The sequence below is a fragment of the Rhynchophorus ferrugineus genome, unplaced genomic scaffold, assembly GCF_030347505.1.
Source record: "Rhynchophorus ferrugineus isolate W39M unplaced genomic scaffold, kcgeb_rfMv2 rfM6, whole genome shotgun sequence".
Taxonomy (NCBI): Eukaryota; Metazoa; Arthropoda; class Insecta; order Coleoptera; family Curculionidae; genus Rhynchophorus; species Rhynchophorus ferrugineus.
Genome location: NW_027472585.1, coordinates 11,477,608 through 11,490,774, shown reverse-complemented (window position 1 = coordinate 11,490,774; position 13,167 = coordinate 11,477,608). Strand labels below are relative to the sequence as shown.

The window sequence follows — 13,167 nt, the reverse complement described above, 5'->3', positions numbered from 1 at the left end:
GATCAGATAACACACTTACATCTACATTGTGATAAGAGTTTTGTATGAATAGTTTTGCAAACTCCTTTCCAGATAATTTTGTTATAAACTGATAATTGACAGTTAAAGGTTTCTGGATATCAACAATGTCAAAACAAGGATTATAATTTTTAGCTATTTGAAGTATATGTTTATATTTATTTGGTTTATGTTTGAAAATATTATTTGTTTCAAAATGATAAGAAATATCAGTTTTCAACAAGGTCAATGGAATAGAATGATGCTCATCTGTAGTGTGTGTATTGAGTACAACAGAAATATCACTGCAAATTATAGTTTCATCCACTGGAATAACTTTAAATATAGGGGTTGTAAATTTTTTAATATAAATATTGTAGCACAAACTTTTTAACTCATTCGTAATATAGATACTGAGAAACCAATTAATTTGTCGCAAATGTTTTTCTAATGCACTTGGAATATAAATCTCCAATAAATAAAACTTGCAGTTCTCAATTTTAATTAGATCGTAAACATCTCCCTTTATTTCATCACTATATAAGTTTATCACTTCAACGATATCACTAAAAATTTTCACTTTTATATTACACAGATTCTTGAACTTTGGTAGCTGAGAGAGTATTATCCTGTTTTCTTCGAATTCGATTTGTTTTTGTAGGGTTTCCGATTGCTCGTGTTCACTTTGGATTTCCTTTATTATTTTTTCATACTTTTCTAACTGATTTTGAGTGAGAAAATCCATGTCGCAGTTTGTTATAATGCCGTTAACCTAAAAAAAAAAATGACGTAAATTCCTATTTCGTAAAAATGTTACTTGTCAAAATGATTGGGTATACTTACTTAGAATTTTTTAATGTTAATTATTCTATGGGAGATTGTTTTCCTAAATTTGTTGCGCTAATCATATGGAGAAGATGTAAACAATCGGAGGATTCTACTTTACCACTGTCCTTCATATTTAAAACAGCCGCTAGAAGGAGCTTATGCGTATTGCTGAGTTGTTCGCAAATTTGTTTTTCAGTTTCGAATTTCTTTTCGGTTTCGTGAAGCTCCAAAGCAATCTCTGATCTGTAATAAAATATTCATTATATATTTTAAATATAATGATTTTAAATAGGCAGAATACTTTTGCAATTGAAGTAATGCAATATCCTGCTTATAATGAATAATTTCCTTTTTCAGCTCGTGCTGGTTAGACTGAGTTTCTTCAATTTCATTTCGTAAATTTGTAATTTCTTGCTGGAAATAATGATATACATATTTTCTAATAAAAATCGTTGAAACAGAACAGTCCCCCACTTACATTCGTGGTGAAAGGTTCAGATTCTTCCAAGAGGTGATTCTTTTCTTTCAAATCAATAACATTTCTTTTTAAACACTCTATTTCCGTTTTCGTACAGTTAAGTTGATACTTTAAATCTGTCTGAAAGTATTAAAAAATTGAAATTATACGAAAACAAGTTTCTTTAATTGTTCGATCAATTATATTTTATTATTTTAAGCGAAATCAATACCTTTTCATCTTCTATTTTCTTTAAAGCATCGCATTTTTCTTTAAGTTCTTCGGAAATTTCTCGATTCTTATTTTTAACATCCATCAAATCTTTAATACTTCTCATGAATTTGTTGGACACGTCTTTATGTACTTGAGCCAATGTCTCATAAGCTGTCTTTTCGTTGTCCATCTTCTGTTTTATTTCGTTGAGTTGTTGTTTTAATTTTCCTGTTTCTGTTTTATTTTGTTTTTCCTCGTTTTCATGTTTTCTAATTACAATAATATAAAAGATCAGTAATTTACATTGAGACTGAGAAAATATATAAAGAATGAATAATATTGTTACTCTAGTTTCACTATCGTCCAAAAGATTACGCCACCAACAACATGTAGCCGTTCGTTATCAGTGGTGGCAGTTGAAATTCTGAATGTATACAGATCTTGGTTATCGCTTCTCGGCCTTTTGGCTAAGATCAAAGTGTAGTATCTGTTCTTATCAGCTTAATATCTGATACGCTCCGCATGCGGAGCCAGTATATTAAACTGATTTTTGGAATTTGATGGAAGGTTAGGGGCTTGCTCCGCTTCCGTCACGGGTTGGCCCAGCATTGCAGTACCGCAGGGATCGGCCCATTTTATTTAATATAATTTTAACAGTGCCTTGTTTTATGGTTGGTTTATTGATTGTACATACGTAGCTTTGTCATAAGAGTAATGAAGGCGTATTCAAGATAGTATGTTTAACATTTCTAGGTTTTAAATTATACGCTTTGTTATGCTACTGAATTAAATAACAGCCCTTAGTTTTGTAGAGAATGATCTGAAAGAAAGGTTACCGTGTTAGCTCAGCTAAATGCTTCTTGTAATATACATAATCCTTCTCTTTTTGATCGACTATAATTTGCATTTGGGCTTTGAGAAGATCAAGTTCGTTAGCAATCTCCTTACAATTTGCTTCTAGATCTTCATTTTTTTCTTTTATACTCAGATATTCTCTAAAACCACATTTTTATTATAATTGTGTCTCTTTGAAAGATCATTAAATATAACTTTTCCAGATCCTTCAGTTCCTGTTTTAGTTTGGAGCATTTGGTCTCAAAATGTGTTTCTTTTTCCTTTAGCTCCACTAGTTCATCCAATTGATGTTTGTGCTTTTCTAACACCTACAATGTTTCAGATAATTTAACAATTAAAGTAAAGGCCTTTCGTTTCTTGCCTTCTTATTATCCTCGATTTGCATTAAATATAATTTTATAAGTTTTTGGCTTTCTATTATCTCGGCTTTAAATAGCTCCTCTTTCTCTTCAGAAGCTTTAATACTGTTTTCAAAATCTTATACAAAATATTATTATTGACATTAATTTTAAGATTTTAACAATTAAAAAAGAATACCATTCACCACTTTATCGAGAAGACCACTCAAGCAAATTATCTCATTTATCTGCCTATCTCTTTCGTTGAGGATGGCCGAGTTTTGTTCTTTCAAAATTCCATTTTCCCTTTGTATCGTCTTCATCATATTTAGATGGTCGGCGATTTGCATTTCGTGGGATTTCTTTTCGCGCGACAGTTCGTTGACCTTATCGTTGAATTCCTGTTTTGATTTTTGAGTTATTTAATTGTTATGCCACATACACGAAATGATTTGTAACCTTTTCGTTCTTCCTTGATGAGTCTAAATCTTTCTGCAGTTTCTCCGCGTTCTTTTTTAAATATCCTACGCTGGCGTCTAGTTCTTTATTTTCTTTTCGAAGCTGAAAGTTATGTAAGCGATTATTATTCGTCTAACTAATTTCGGAATATATTTCATATGATTAAATATAGATATTACTTTAGAAATATTATTAAAGTCATATATTTAGTGTCTTAAGATTAACTAATGTCAATTATTTACACTCATGAATAGCATTTTGAATAAAAGATGGACACAATGCAATGTTAAAATTTCGAGTTGTTGAATATTCCCAATAATTAATAGTCAACGATTATTTTCTATTTTCAAATGTGAAAAGGTATCTTCACATTCTCGAATATAATAATAAACATTTATATCTAAAGCAAGTAAATATTTTCATTTGTTGTATAATATGTTGTAAAAAGGTTATAATAATAAAGCCATAAAATTCATTACTTTTCATTATTTTCCTACATAAAAAGGTTTATTATAGGGATAAAATGTGTTTACAAAACATACTTAAATATATATTATTAATACATATTTAGATTAATCATTTGTTCCTTAAATCGCCATTAAAATAACTAAAAGCGTAAAAGTGCTGGTATATTAATACCTTACCATTACCTGTTCTATCAATGTTTTCAGTTGTCTAACATTGTTATCATATTTGGCACATTCAACGCGATACTTCTCTATTATATCATTTTTCAGTTTAGCCAAGTTGGTTTCTTCCTTTCTTAGAGTATTAATTTCCTGTTCCTTTTTAAGGATGTCTTTGCTGTACTCATTAACTTTATTCTCTTCGTTGCTCAGTTTAGTTGTAAGCATATTGACCTAACATACACAATGACTATAAATTGTGAAAAATGTTATACCAACTAAACTTACTTGTGAAGATAAGTTTTCGTTATCTTTAATAATCTTTTGCTTTTCGTCATTGAGCATGCGCATATCTCTTAAGAGTATACGGATGGCTGATCTTTCGTTTTTGTGTTTCTCTTCTATTATCTGAATCTGTAACAAAATTTGTTAGATATAAAACTAGTTATTTGTCAGCCTGATTATTGTTCTAGGCTGTATAATTGCAACCGTTTTTTCCACGGCCTCCTTCGATTGTCCCAATTGAGCGCTCTTCTTAACTTCGCAGTTTAACACATCGCTCAGTTTCTCTTTCACCTGACACATCTCATGCAGCTCATGACAAAGTGATAGCTTCTCTTTGGCGTTTTGCATTTGGATCTCGTTAAGTTTTTGCACATTGTTCTTCAATTGATTTATGATTCGGTCTCGCTCTATTACCTCGTGTTTGGTTTTCTCCATTTGTTGTTTATTGTATTCAGCTATTAACTATGATAAGATAATAACGGGCTGAACAATAAAAATATACCACCTACGCCTAGTTTACTGGCTTCTCGTGTTACGTTGTTTAAATCTTCTTCCAGAAGAGGTACTTTTGCGATTTGGGCTTTTAACTGTTGAATAACCGTTTTGAGCATTGTTTTTTCTTCGAGATATTTCATTCTCTCATTTTGTAAAGCTGTAATGGATAATTAATATTAGTTTATGGTACTAATCACTTTAAAATTTATTGCACATTGGACAGTAAGATGCTCAGTTTCGTATTTTTGTCGGAGAATTTTATTTTCTTCTTGTATAGTTTCTTTGTCTTTTAATTGTCGTTCCAAATGTTTATAGGATAGATCCCTACTAGACTTTTGAACAGTATTTTCACTCTGTACTTTTTCCAGTTGTGCAGCAAGAACGGATTTGTCCTTTCTAAGCTAAAATTTTTGCATATCATTAAGCTACGTTGTTTCAGACTGTTCAGTATTAATTAAACATGCCTGAAATACTTCTTGTTTCAATATATCAATTTTTACTTTGCTACTCTCTATTTGAGCAATGTAATCTCCAGCCCCATTTTCCATAAGTGATCTGTTCAAGCATATTATTTCATCTTTTAAAGCGCAGTTTTCCGTTGTAATATTTGCAATGAAGAGTTTGGTTTGATTTAGTATTTTTTCCTTTTCTTGAACCTGAAATGTATATCATTATAATTGTGGTCGATATGGCGAAGGAAGTTCCACTTCATTTTTAAACAATTTTAATTTATTTATTTCCTGAGATAGGTCCATCTTTTCTTCGTTCCATTGTTTTCTTTCGTCATCCCATTTCGTCTTAATGTCTCTCAATTCATCTTCCAACAATTTGTGCTTTTGTTCATATATGATTTTTTCTTTTCTTTGAATACTTTGTTCTTCTATCTGTTTTGAAAGAACTGTGAGTTCTGTAGCTGAGTTGTTTAGGTGTTCTTGCAGTTTGCTATTTCTTTCTTGGAGGTTTTCTCTGAAGTAGCAGAAAAATTATGCGACTTGTTTATTGAAGCTACGTAACGACTTACATGTCTCTATCTTTAATTGCCACTAGATTCTGTGTATTTATTAATTCGTTTGATAAACCATTTATAATATTTCGACATAGATGTAATATATCATTGATGCAATTTTCATTAATCTTAAATATAAAGTAACACAATTTATAGGTAACAGTTAAAGTACAAAGAAACATATTTGATTATTCAAATTGATTAAAATATACAAAGATAAAAATAGACCATGAAAATATGAGAACCATATATATTTTATAACTTACTTTTGTTTTACTACCGTATAAATTATTTAAAATATTGGCGTTTCCTTTGATGTGATTTATATCCTCTAAAATAATGTTGCCTAATTCAATAGTTTCCTGCATCGTTTTTTCCTGGACATCTATTTTCTGATTCAAAACCACCTTCTCCAAATTGTGATCTATTTTGATTGTTTGTATTTCAGCTTAAAAGTTCAAATATTTATACACACAAAAATTACGGTCACGTTTTTAAAAATTACGAAAATTAAAATATACCTCTTTGTCGCTGTAGAGAAATTGTTGAATTCCTTAGTTGTTGTTCCATGCTTTCATTTTGTTTTTTAAACAAGCAAAGCTCTCCTTCAAGTCCCTCGATTTTTCTGAACGTCGTTTCTAATTTAACTTGCAATTTTTCATTATGACGAAACATTGACTCGATTTGATCGTCGTATAATGTATCTACTCCGTGATATTTCGATTTCGATTCCGGAGACGTCCTCAGCTTTACCAACACTTTCTCGTATTTTTTGAATAAGTGTTCGTTTTCTCCCTGTAGCTGTCGGTTTTGCTTTACCAGAGAAGTTAAAGTGTCTTGAAAAGTTTTCTCCTGAGCTCTTCCAGCTTCCAACTGTTGCATCCACATGTCGCTGGCTAAGGTAGTGGCTCTTCGTTCAGCTTCTAGTTGTAACTTTGCGTGATACGATAGAGCCTCCACTAAAATACCAAGATAGTTAACAAATAGCCATTGAGTGCTTGATGTGCTCTTACATAAATCTTTCTGAACATTATTGTCCTGTATATACCTAGTTAACAAGTTGATGATGTGATTTTCACTAGTTTGTAACTGGTTGGATAATTCCAAAATATACTGAAGGCCTTCAACCAATGATAAATTTAAAATAGGTTTATTAAATGGTCTAAAATTGCTTATATTTTATATATGAATAACGAAAAAGTTTATCTTACATAAATGAAGACATCATTTCTTCATGTTCATGCATTTGGTTGTCAGGTAATGAGAAATGAGCTTCAAGTGGCTTTGAATTAGGTGTGTCTGGATGATCTAAAGTATGCTGAAATATAACATCTCCAGAATCAACAGAAATATATATTTATGACATATTTATAAAAAGTCAGCTTCTGTGGGTTTGTATCTTTAAATTGGGGCAGTATACATTCATTAAAAATTCGACCCCATTAAATATGAAATTATATACGAGAGATATATTAATGATAATTTTCGCCCACTATTTTCATAATCATGTCAAATTATAAAGTCATTCTGTGTTTTTGAAAAAGTTAATCAATTTTATATCAAATTCTGTGTTAAATTAATATTTTAAAAATTAAATATTCTTTTTTTTTGGATAAACACAAAATGTTCCCTAGAACACGTTGAGTTACTTCTCTAATAAAAAGTGCAAACTTACGTTGGAAGTATTGGTTTCACTGCATACACTATCCCATTTCTTCATTTTTTTGTCATAAGACTGACAGCTGAGTTCAATTTCTTCAACATGTACACCCATCGAAATGGTACTAGCACAACTTAAATTCAACGACGATTCTTTTAATTCTTTACTGGCATTGGTGATTTTCTTCCGACGCGCTTTCTTGACAATGGCCGAGAATATGTTAGAATGTTTTTTAGCTCGGACGCTTGATGTGGTTGAATCGCGTTTGTCTACGTTGGAATTTGTCTCTTCTTGGATGGGTTCGCTGGAATTTGGCAGTAGTGGTTCCTGGAAAGAAGGACTACGAGGTAAGGCAATGGTGGTACCTTTTCGTACCGTTTGAGACAAGACTGTAAAATTAGATGGGGCTAGATATATGTAAAACGATAATCTACGGTATTGGAGTTGTGTTAAGAACGGCCTGCATTTTGTGCAGGAATAGACGAAGCTTTTAAAACACAGAGGACATTTTTTCTTCTTAGTTACAATAGTCTGTAATGTTGCGAAATATTTATTGCGCCCAATAATGTAATTTATTTAACGTTACCTTATTTTTTAAAATATCTTCGGCCATTTTGTATCAAGAAATAATTGAAATTGACAATCTATTGACAAATAACTTTCAACAATAGCCTCATGCCCTTATATATATATTCTTTCCATATAAACTAAATATTAAACAAAAGTGTATGACTGATTATCTTGAAAATTATTCACACCAAAAAAAAACTTAATTAACAAATTACAACATCCTAGATCCTTATTTTTGAAGTATATATTTTTTCAAAATTATTAATCAAAAATTAATCAAGTATAAATATAGATTTTACATTATCATTTATAAATAGAATTAACACATGTTTTTATTAAATATCATTGCTGTCACTCAAAGAACTTTTCAAAAAATATTTTTAAATTTAATAACTAGAGTAACCATAACTAAGAAAATATTTAAACATATACTATTAAAATTGTTAAAAATATATACAAATATGTTAGGACTGGAATTAATTTCAAATGATCTACTATATTTGGTGTTATTTATGCCAGAGGCGGTAGGCGCCAGCCTAAGTGACATGAAATAACAGGCAATAAAATTAAGACAAAATAAGATACATCAAAATTCAGTTATGAGAATGTCTTATGATTTATTCCATTTTCGGGTAATTATAACTAGTTTCGATATTATATTGTATTATAATTAAAAAATATATTTCTAAATAGCAATATATTTATAGGGTTAAAAATCCTTGTTAAATGCATCTAAACATAACATTTTTAATACAACGCTCCACACAATAAAAAAATGTTTTTGAATCTTTAAATACAAATATTTAGGCTCCGCCTATTTCCTATTTATCAAACAAAGATAGCGATATGCTCCTACTACTCTTAGTTTTGGAATATGACATGATTAATGACGTGTGTCTTAATTAATGACCATGGGTGATGTTGATATTCTACCTACTTCTTACGAATACTATACAGAAAACGGCATTAATTGCGGATTAAAAGATAGTGGGTCAGATTTTACTTTAAATGACAAAAAGATTAAGATTTTCAGTGGTGCTCTACATTATTTCCGAGTGCATCCAGATTATTGGCGCGACAGATTGAAGAAATATAGGGCGGCTGGTTTGAATTGTGTAGAAACGTATGTGCCCTGGAACGCACACGAACCAGAGGATGGCCGAATAATTTTTGAGGATGGTGACGGTAATGATTATGGCTTATTTCTTGATTTGGGGCGTTTTCTGCGGATGGCGCAAGAAGAGGATCTGTTTGTGATATTGCGGCCAGGTCCATACATTTGTGCAGAATGGGAATTTGGCGGGTAAGCATGTTAATCTCTATTACATTAAATTATTTAAATTCTCTCGCTAGGGATAGATTCTCCGGGTGTCTGTATTATCAGTAAATATTTATATTTTTTAGTTTACCCAGTTGGTTGCTTCGTCACAAAGACCTTAAACTACGAACTTCGGATACAAAATACCTTTTCTATGTGAAACGTTATTTTAAACATCTCCTTTCTATAGTGAAGCCACTGCAATTTACCAAAGGTGGTTCAATAATCGCTGTACAAATAGAGAATGAATATGGTAATGTGAAAGAGGAGGGTAAACCTATTGATACTGCATATTTAGAAAGTTTAAAACAGACTTTACAAGACAATGGTATTGTTGAATTGTTATTTACTTCTGATACTCCAACTGCAGGATTCAATGGTTGGTAATTTTAATACGAATATATCGAAATGGACATAATAGGAGTGGTAACTTTTTAGGTACTCTACCAGATGTCTTGGCCACTGCAAATTTCCAAGAAAATGCTTCTATTGAGCTAGGTCTTCTCAAGGCTCATCAACCAAATAAACCTTTAATGGTAATGGAATATTGGACAGGGTGGTTTGACCATTACACTGAAAAACATCATGAGAGAACAAAGGAAGCATTTGAGTCTGTTTTGGATGAGATTCTGATGTGGAAATCCTCTTTTAACTTATACATGATGCATGGGGGTACCAATTGGGGTTTCTTTAATGGGGCTAATATTTTTGGAACTGGTGATGATAATTCTGGTAAGTGAAAGTAGCAATATTAAGAGTATTCGCGTTGGGAACTATTGAATGAAATTAAACATTCTAGCCATTTGATTAAGAAGTAGTTGAATGAAAATAGTAATCAGTCATTGGCTTTATAATTATATGATGTGGTGCAATTACCCAAATATCAAGAGTCTATTTTCTAGCTTCCAACCTTAACTCTATAATTCGGACCTTAAACATATTAATTAACAAAAATTACGATATTGATGGAAATTTTATCAAGTTCAAAATTCTTTAAAATAAAAAATTACTAATAGACTTCGAGTCAAGTATTAATATTTAAACTTATTAATGATTATACTATTTTATAACATTTGATTTCTTTTAATTATTCATAAGCGGTATAAATAAAATATCTGGGAAAGTTAGCAACATTATCTAGTCTTCAATTATAAGAATTAGTCCTATGAATTAGTAATGATTTGTGGCAGTCCAAAATTAATTTCTTAATCAGGTTGGGAAAAAATTAATGGACTAATTGTTTCAAGTGTTTTTTTATCTTTTTTATTTAATTTTAATAACTTCTGGACAGTAAGAGATTAAAATTTTTAATAAAATAAAAATACTAAAAACTACAAATATACAATATTTACTAAAGAATATAAAATATATGTTTGAATAAAGTAATAATTTTATTTATTGGGAATTCTGAATTCTCTGAACATCACAGTGAAAGTTTGCAAATGCTGTTTGATATTTAATGCGGTATCGGTATCCGGTATAGTTACTTTTTTATTCTAGCCATTTTTTATCAAAATAAATCCAGATGTCAATACTCTCTTATCAATGTTTGTCTCTTCAATTTCGAATAACCCAACTTTTACGGTACTGTTTATGATACGTAGTTTAATTATTTATAATTCCATTTCTTGTTTTTTAAATATGGGATCTAAAAAGTGTATTTTCCACGCATATCTTTTTAAATTAGCCAGTCTATTATTTATAATATCTAGTAAACGATGCGAATTAGATGGACAAAGCGATTTAACGAACGAAGCTAATTATATTTGAATTTACTTATATAGTATTTAAAGTATTTTACCATATGTTAATCAAAATTTGTTTATTTTTTCTCCATTAGTCTAATAAAAGTAAATATTATTATCTACAAACAAAATGTAAGACCAAACGCTGGTAGATGAATTGAAAATCTACAGGGTGAAGAACGAAAATGTAACGTTTGAAAACATTTGATAGCTGACAATCATTTACTATTCAATAGTCCACTCATATACTGCCTTTCATTCAATTCGGTGTTTCTCAAAAACTAAGATCAACTAAACCTTATGGTATATTTTAGGTTTTCAACCAGATACAAGCAGCTATGATTACGACGCACCATTATCGGAGAATGGCGACTATACGGATAAATATCTTTCAATTCAGAAGCTCACAGCTGAATACAATGATATATGTATAAAACAACCTCCACCTCCAGAACCAACATTTAGAACTTGCTACCTTGACATAGATATTGTAGGAGAGCTTAGTTTAGAAGAACTAATATCTCAGTCTAGTGATACAGTATTATCTGAAAAGCCCATATCGATGGAAATGTTAGATACCAATAATGGTAATGGACAAAGTTATGGATATATAGTTTACAGGAAGGAAAATATTGATATATCGGCCGGATCAGTATTAAAAATCGAGGGACATGTCTGCGATACAGTTTTAGTCTTGATTAATGGTGTGTTGGTATCCAAATTGTTAGAAACAGAGGAAGATTTAAATGGGTTCGGATATTGGCGTCAGAAGGACGCAACTTTAAACCTAGGAGACTCAGACTATAAAGGAGCAGTATTAGACTTAGTCGTTGAAAACTTCGGACGAGTTAACTATGGAAAACTGTATCAGTTTAACCAGTTTAAGGGTTTATGGCAAGGAAACGTTCTGATTAATGACCAGATCATCTCCGACTGGAAAATCGTTCCTTTAGAGTTTAAGAAAAAGTGGATCCAGAGCTTGACTTCTTGGAAAAGTCCTAGCTTCCTTCACGGTCCCAGGTTGTACAAGGCTGTCTTGAACCTTGATAGTAAACCCGAAGATACTTATATCGATTTCGAGGGTTGGAGTAAAGGTTTTATTGTGGTCAATGGTTTTGTTTTAACCAGGTTTTTTAAACTGGGACCGCAGCAAGCTGCTTATCTACCAGCTCCGTTATTAAATACCGGTAGTAATGAAATTTTAATTTTTGAACATTTTTCACCAAGTAAATGGATTAAATTTTGTACGGATCCATATTTTAAGACTGTGGGCGATGGTAAAGTATTGAGAAAGCTTTTAGAATAAATAAAACATTACTAATATTCACATAATATCTATAATTATGAATGCCAAAGTGTATGCCAAAATTGTTATGATAAATATTGTTGAGCAATTAATTCATAGGGACCAAGTGAATATGGTATGTTTGGGTATATGAAGGTATTTGTTTTCAGTATAAATTTTGTTATATACTTTATATGTAAATAAATATACACTATTGTTATTTGTATATTTGGATTGTTTTTATTTAGTAAATGATCTGGATAGTCCTACTGTTGCTATGTATGTCTGTAGTTGTATATAATTGTGATTGTCCCTAAGGCAAGATTGTAAAATTTGACAGGGAAAATCATCAAGGATACAACTTTAAAACTAGGAGACTCGAATTATAAAGGAGCAGTATCAGACTTAGTCATTGAAATTTTGAGACGAGTTAACTTTGGAAAACTATCAATTTAAGCAGTTTAAGGGTTTATAACAAGGAGACGTTTTGATTAATGACCAGGTTATCTCCAACTGGGAAATTGTTCCTTTACAGTTTAAGAAAAAGATCCAGAGCCTGACATCTTGGAGAAGCACTAGTTTCATGCACGGTCCCAGGTTGTACTAGGCCGTCTTGAACCTTGATAGTAAACCCGAACATACTTATATTGATTCCGACGGTTGGAGTAAAGGTTTTATTGTGGTCAACGGTTTTGTTTTAACCAGCCCTTCTAAGCTGGGACCGCAGCAGGCTGTTTACCAGCTCCGATATTAAATACCGGTAATAATGAAATCTTAATTTTTGAACATATTTTACCAAGTAAATGTATCAAATTTTATACTGATCCATATTTTAAGACTATGGGTGATGGTAAAGTATTGAGAAAGCTATTAGAATAAATAAAACATTACTAATATTCACATAATATCCATAAATATTGATTCAGAATTTAATTTGTCCTTTGCAAGAATATCTTATAAATGCCAAAATTGTTATGATAAATATTGTTGAGCAATTAGTTCATAGGGACCAAATGAATATAGTATGTTT

At 30.9% G+C, this 13,167-nt stretch overlaps 2 protein-coding genes and 1 non-coding gene across 3 annotated transcripts; 2 read left to right on the top strand and 1 right to left on the bottom strand.

Moving 5' to 3' along the window:
- Window positions 1-476: 476 nt before the first annotated feature.
- LOC143199161 (uncharacterized) lies at window positions 477-7,872 on the bottom strand. The gene is made up of 24 exons (XM_076408970.1): window positions 7,806-7,872; window positions 7,235-7,546; window positions 6,771-6,877; window positions 6,573-6,721; window positions 6,081-6,518; window positions 5,826-6,007; window positions 5,575-5,687; window positions 5,261-5,519; window positions 5,018-5,209; window positions 4,768-4,954; window positions 4,568-4,710; window positions 4,263-4,520; window positions 4,062-4,187; window positions 3,798-4,007; window positions 3,148-3,249; window positions 2,888-3,089; window positions 2,712-2,827; window positions 2,546-2,658; window positions 2,332-2,490; window positions 1,515-1,764; window positions 1,304-1,423; window positions 1,127-1,239; window positions 841-1,068; window positions 477-769 (listed from the first exon to the last, which is right to left on the bottom strand). The coding sequence occupies exons 1-23, from the start codon at window positions 7,830-7,832 to the stop codon at window positions 861-863; spliced, it is 4,086 nt and encodes a 1,361-aa protein (XP_076265085.1). The 5' UTR covers window positions 7,833-7,872; the 3' UTR covers window positions 477-769; window positions 841-860.
- On the top strand, window positions 1,943-2,134 carry LOC143199205 (U2 spliceosomal RNA). The gene has a single exon (XR_013006379.1). It is a non-coding gene; the product is annotated as a U2 spliceosomal RNA (small nuclear RNA).
- A 92-nt stretch (window positions 7,873-7,964) lies between the features above and the next one.
- On the top strand, window positions 7,965-12,363 carry LOC143199165 (beta-galactosidase-1-like protein 2). The gene is made up of 4 exons (XM_076408980.1): window positions 7,965-9,092; window positions 9,194-9,486; window positions 9,546-9,839; window positions 11,167-12,363. Exons 1-4 carry the CDS (start codon window positions 8,695-8,697, stop codon window positions 12,156-12,158), a joined length of 1,977 nt encoding a protein of 658 aa, XP_076265095.1. The 5' UTR covers window positions 7,965-8,694; the 3' UTR covers window positions 12,159-12,363.
- Window positions 12,364-13,167: the final 804 nt, after the last annotated feature.

Bases quoted from the DNA above. Each gene is read 5' to 3' on its own strand.
- LOC143199161 (XM_076408970.1), bottom strand. From the start codon at position 7,832: ATGGCCGAAGATATTTTAAAAAATAAG. The intron at 6,008-6,080 runs GTATATTTTAAT...TGAACTTTTAAG, and splicing joins TTCTCTACAGCGACAAAGAG to CTGAAATACAAACAATCAAA. The intron at 5,210-5,260 runs GTGGAACTTCCT...TATACATTTCAG, and splicing joins TAAAATTGTTTAAAAATGAA to GTTCAAGAAAAGGAAAAAAT.
- LOC143199165 (XM_076408980.1), top strand. From the start codon at position 8,695: ATGACCATGGGTGATGTTGATATTCTACCTACTTCTTACGAATACTAT. The intron at 9,093-9,193 runs GTAAGCATGTTA...TATATTTTTTAG, and splicing joins GCAGAATGGGAATTTGGCGG to TTTACCCAGTTGGTTGCTTC. The intron at 9,487-9,545 runs GTTGGTAATTTT...GTAACTTTTTAG, and splicing joins TCCAACTGCAGGATTCAATG to GTACTCTACCAGATGTCTTG.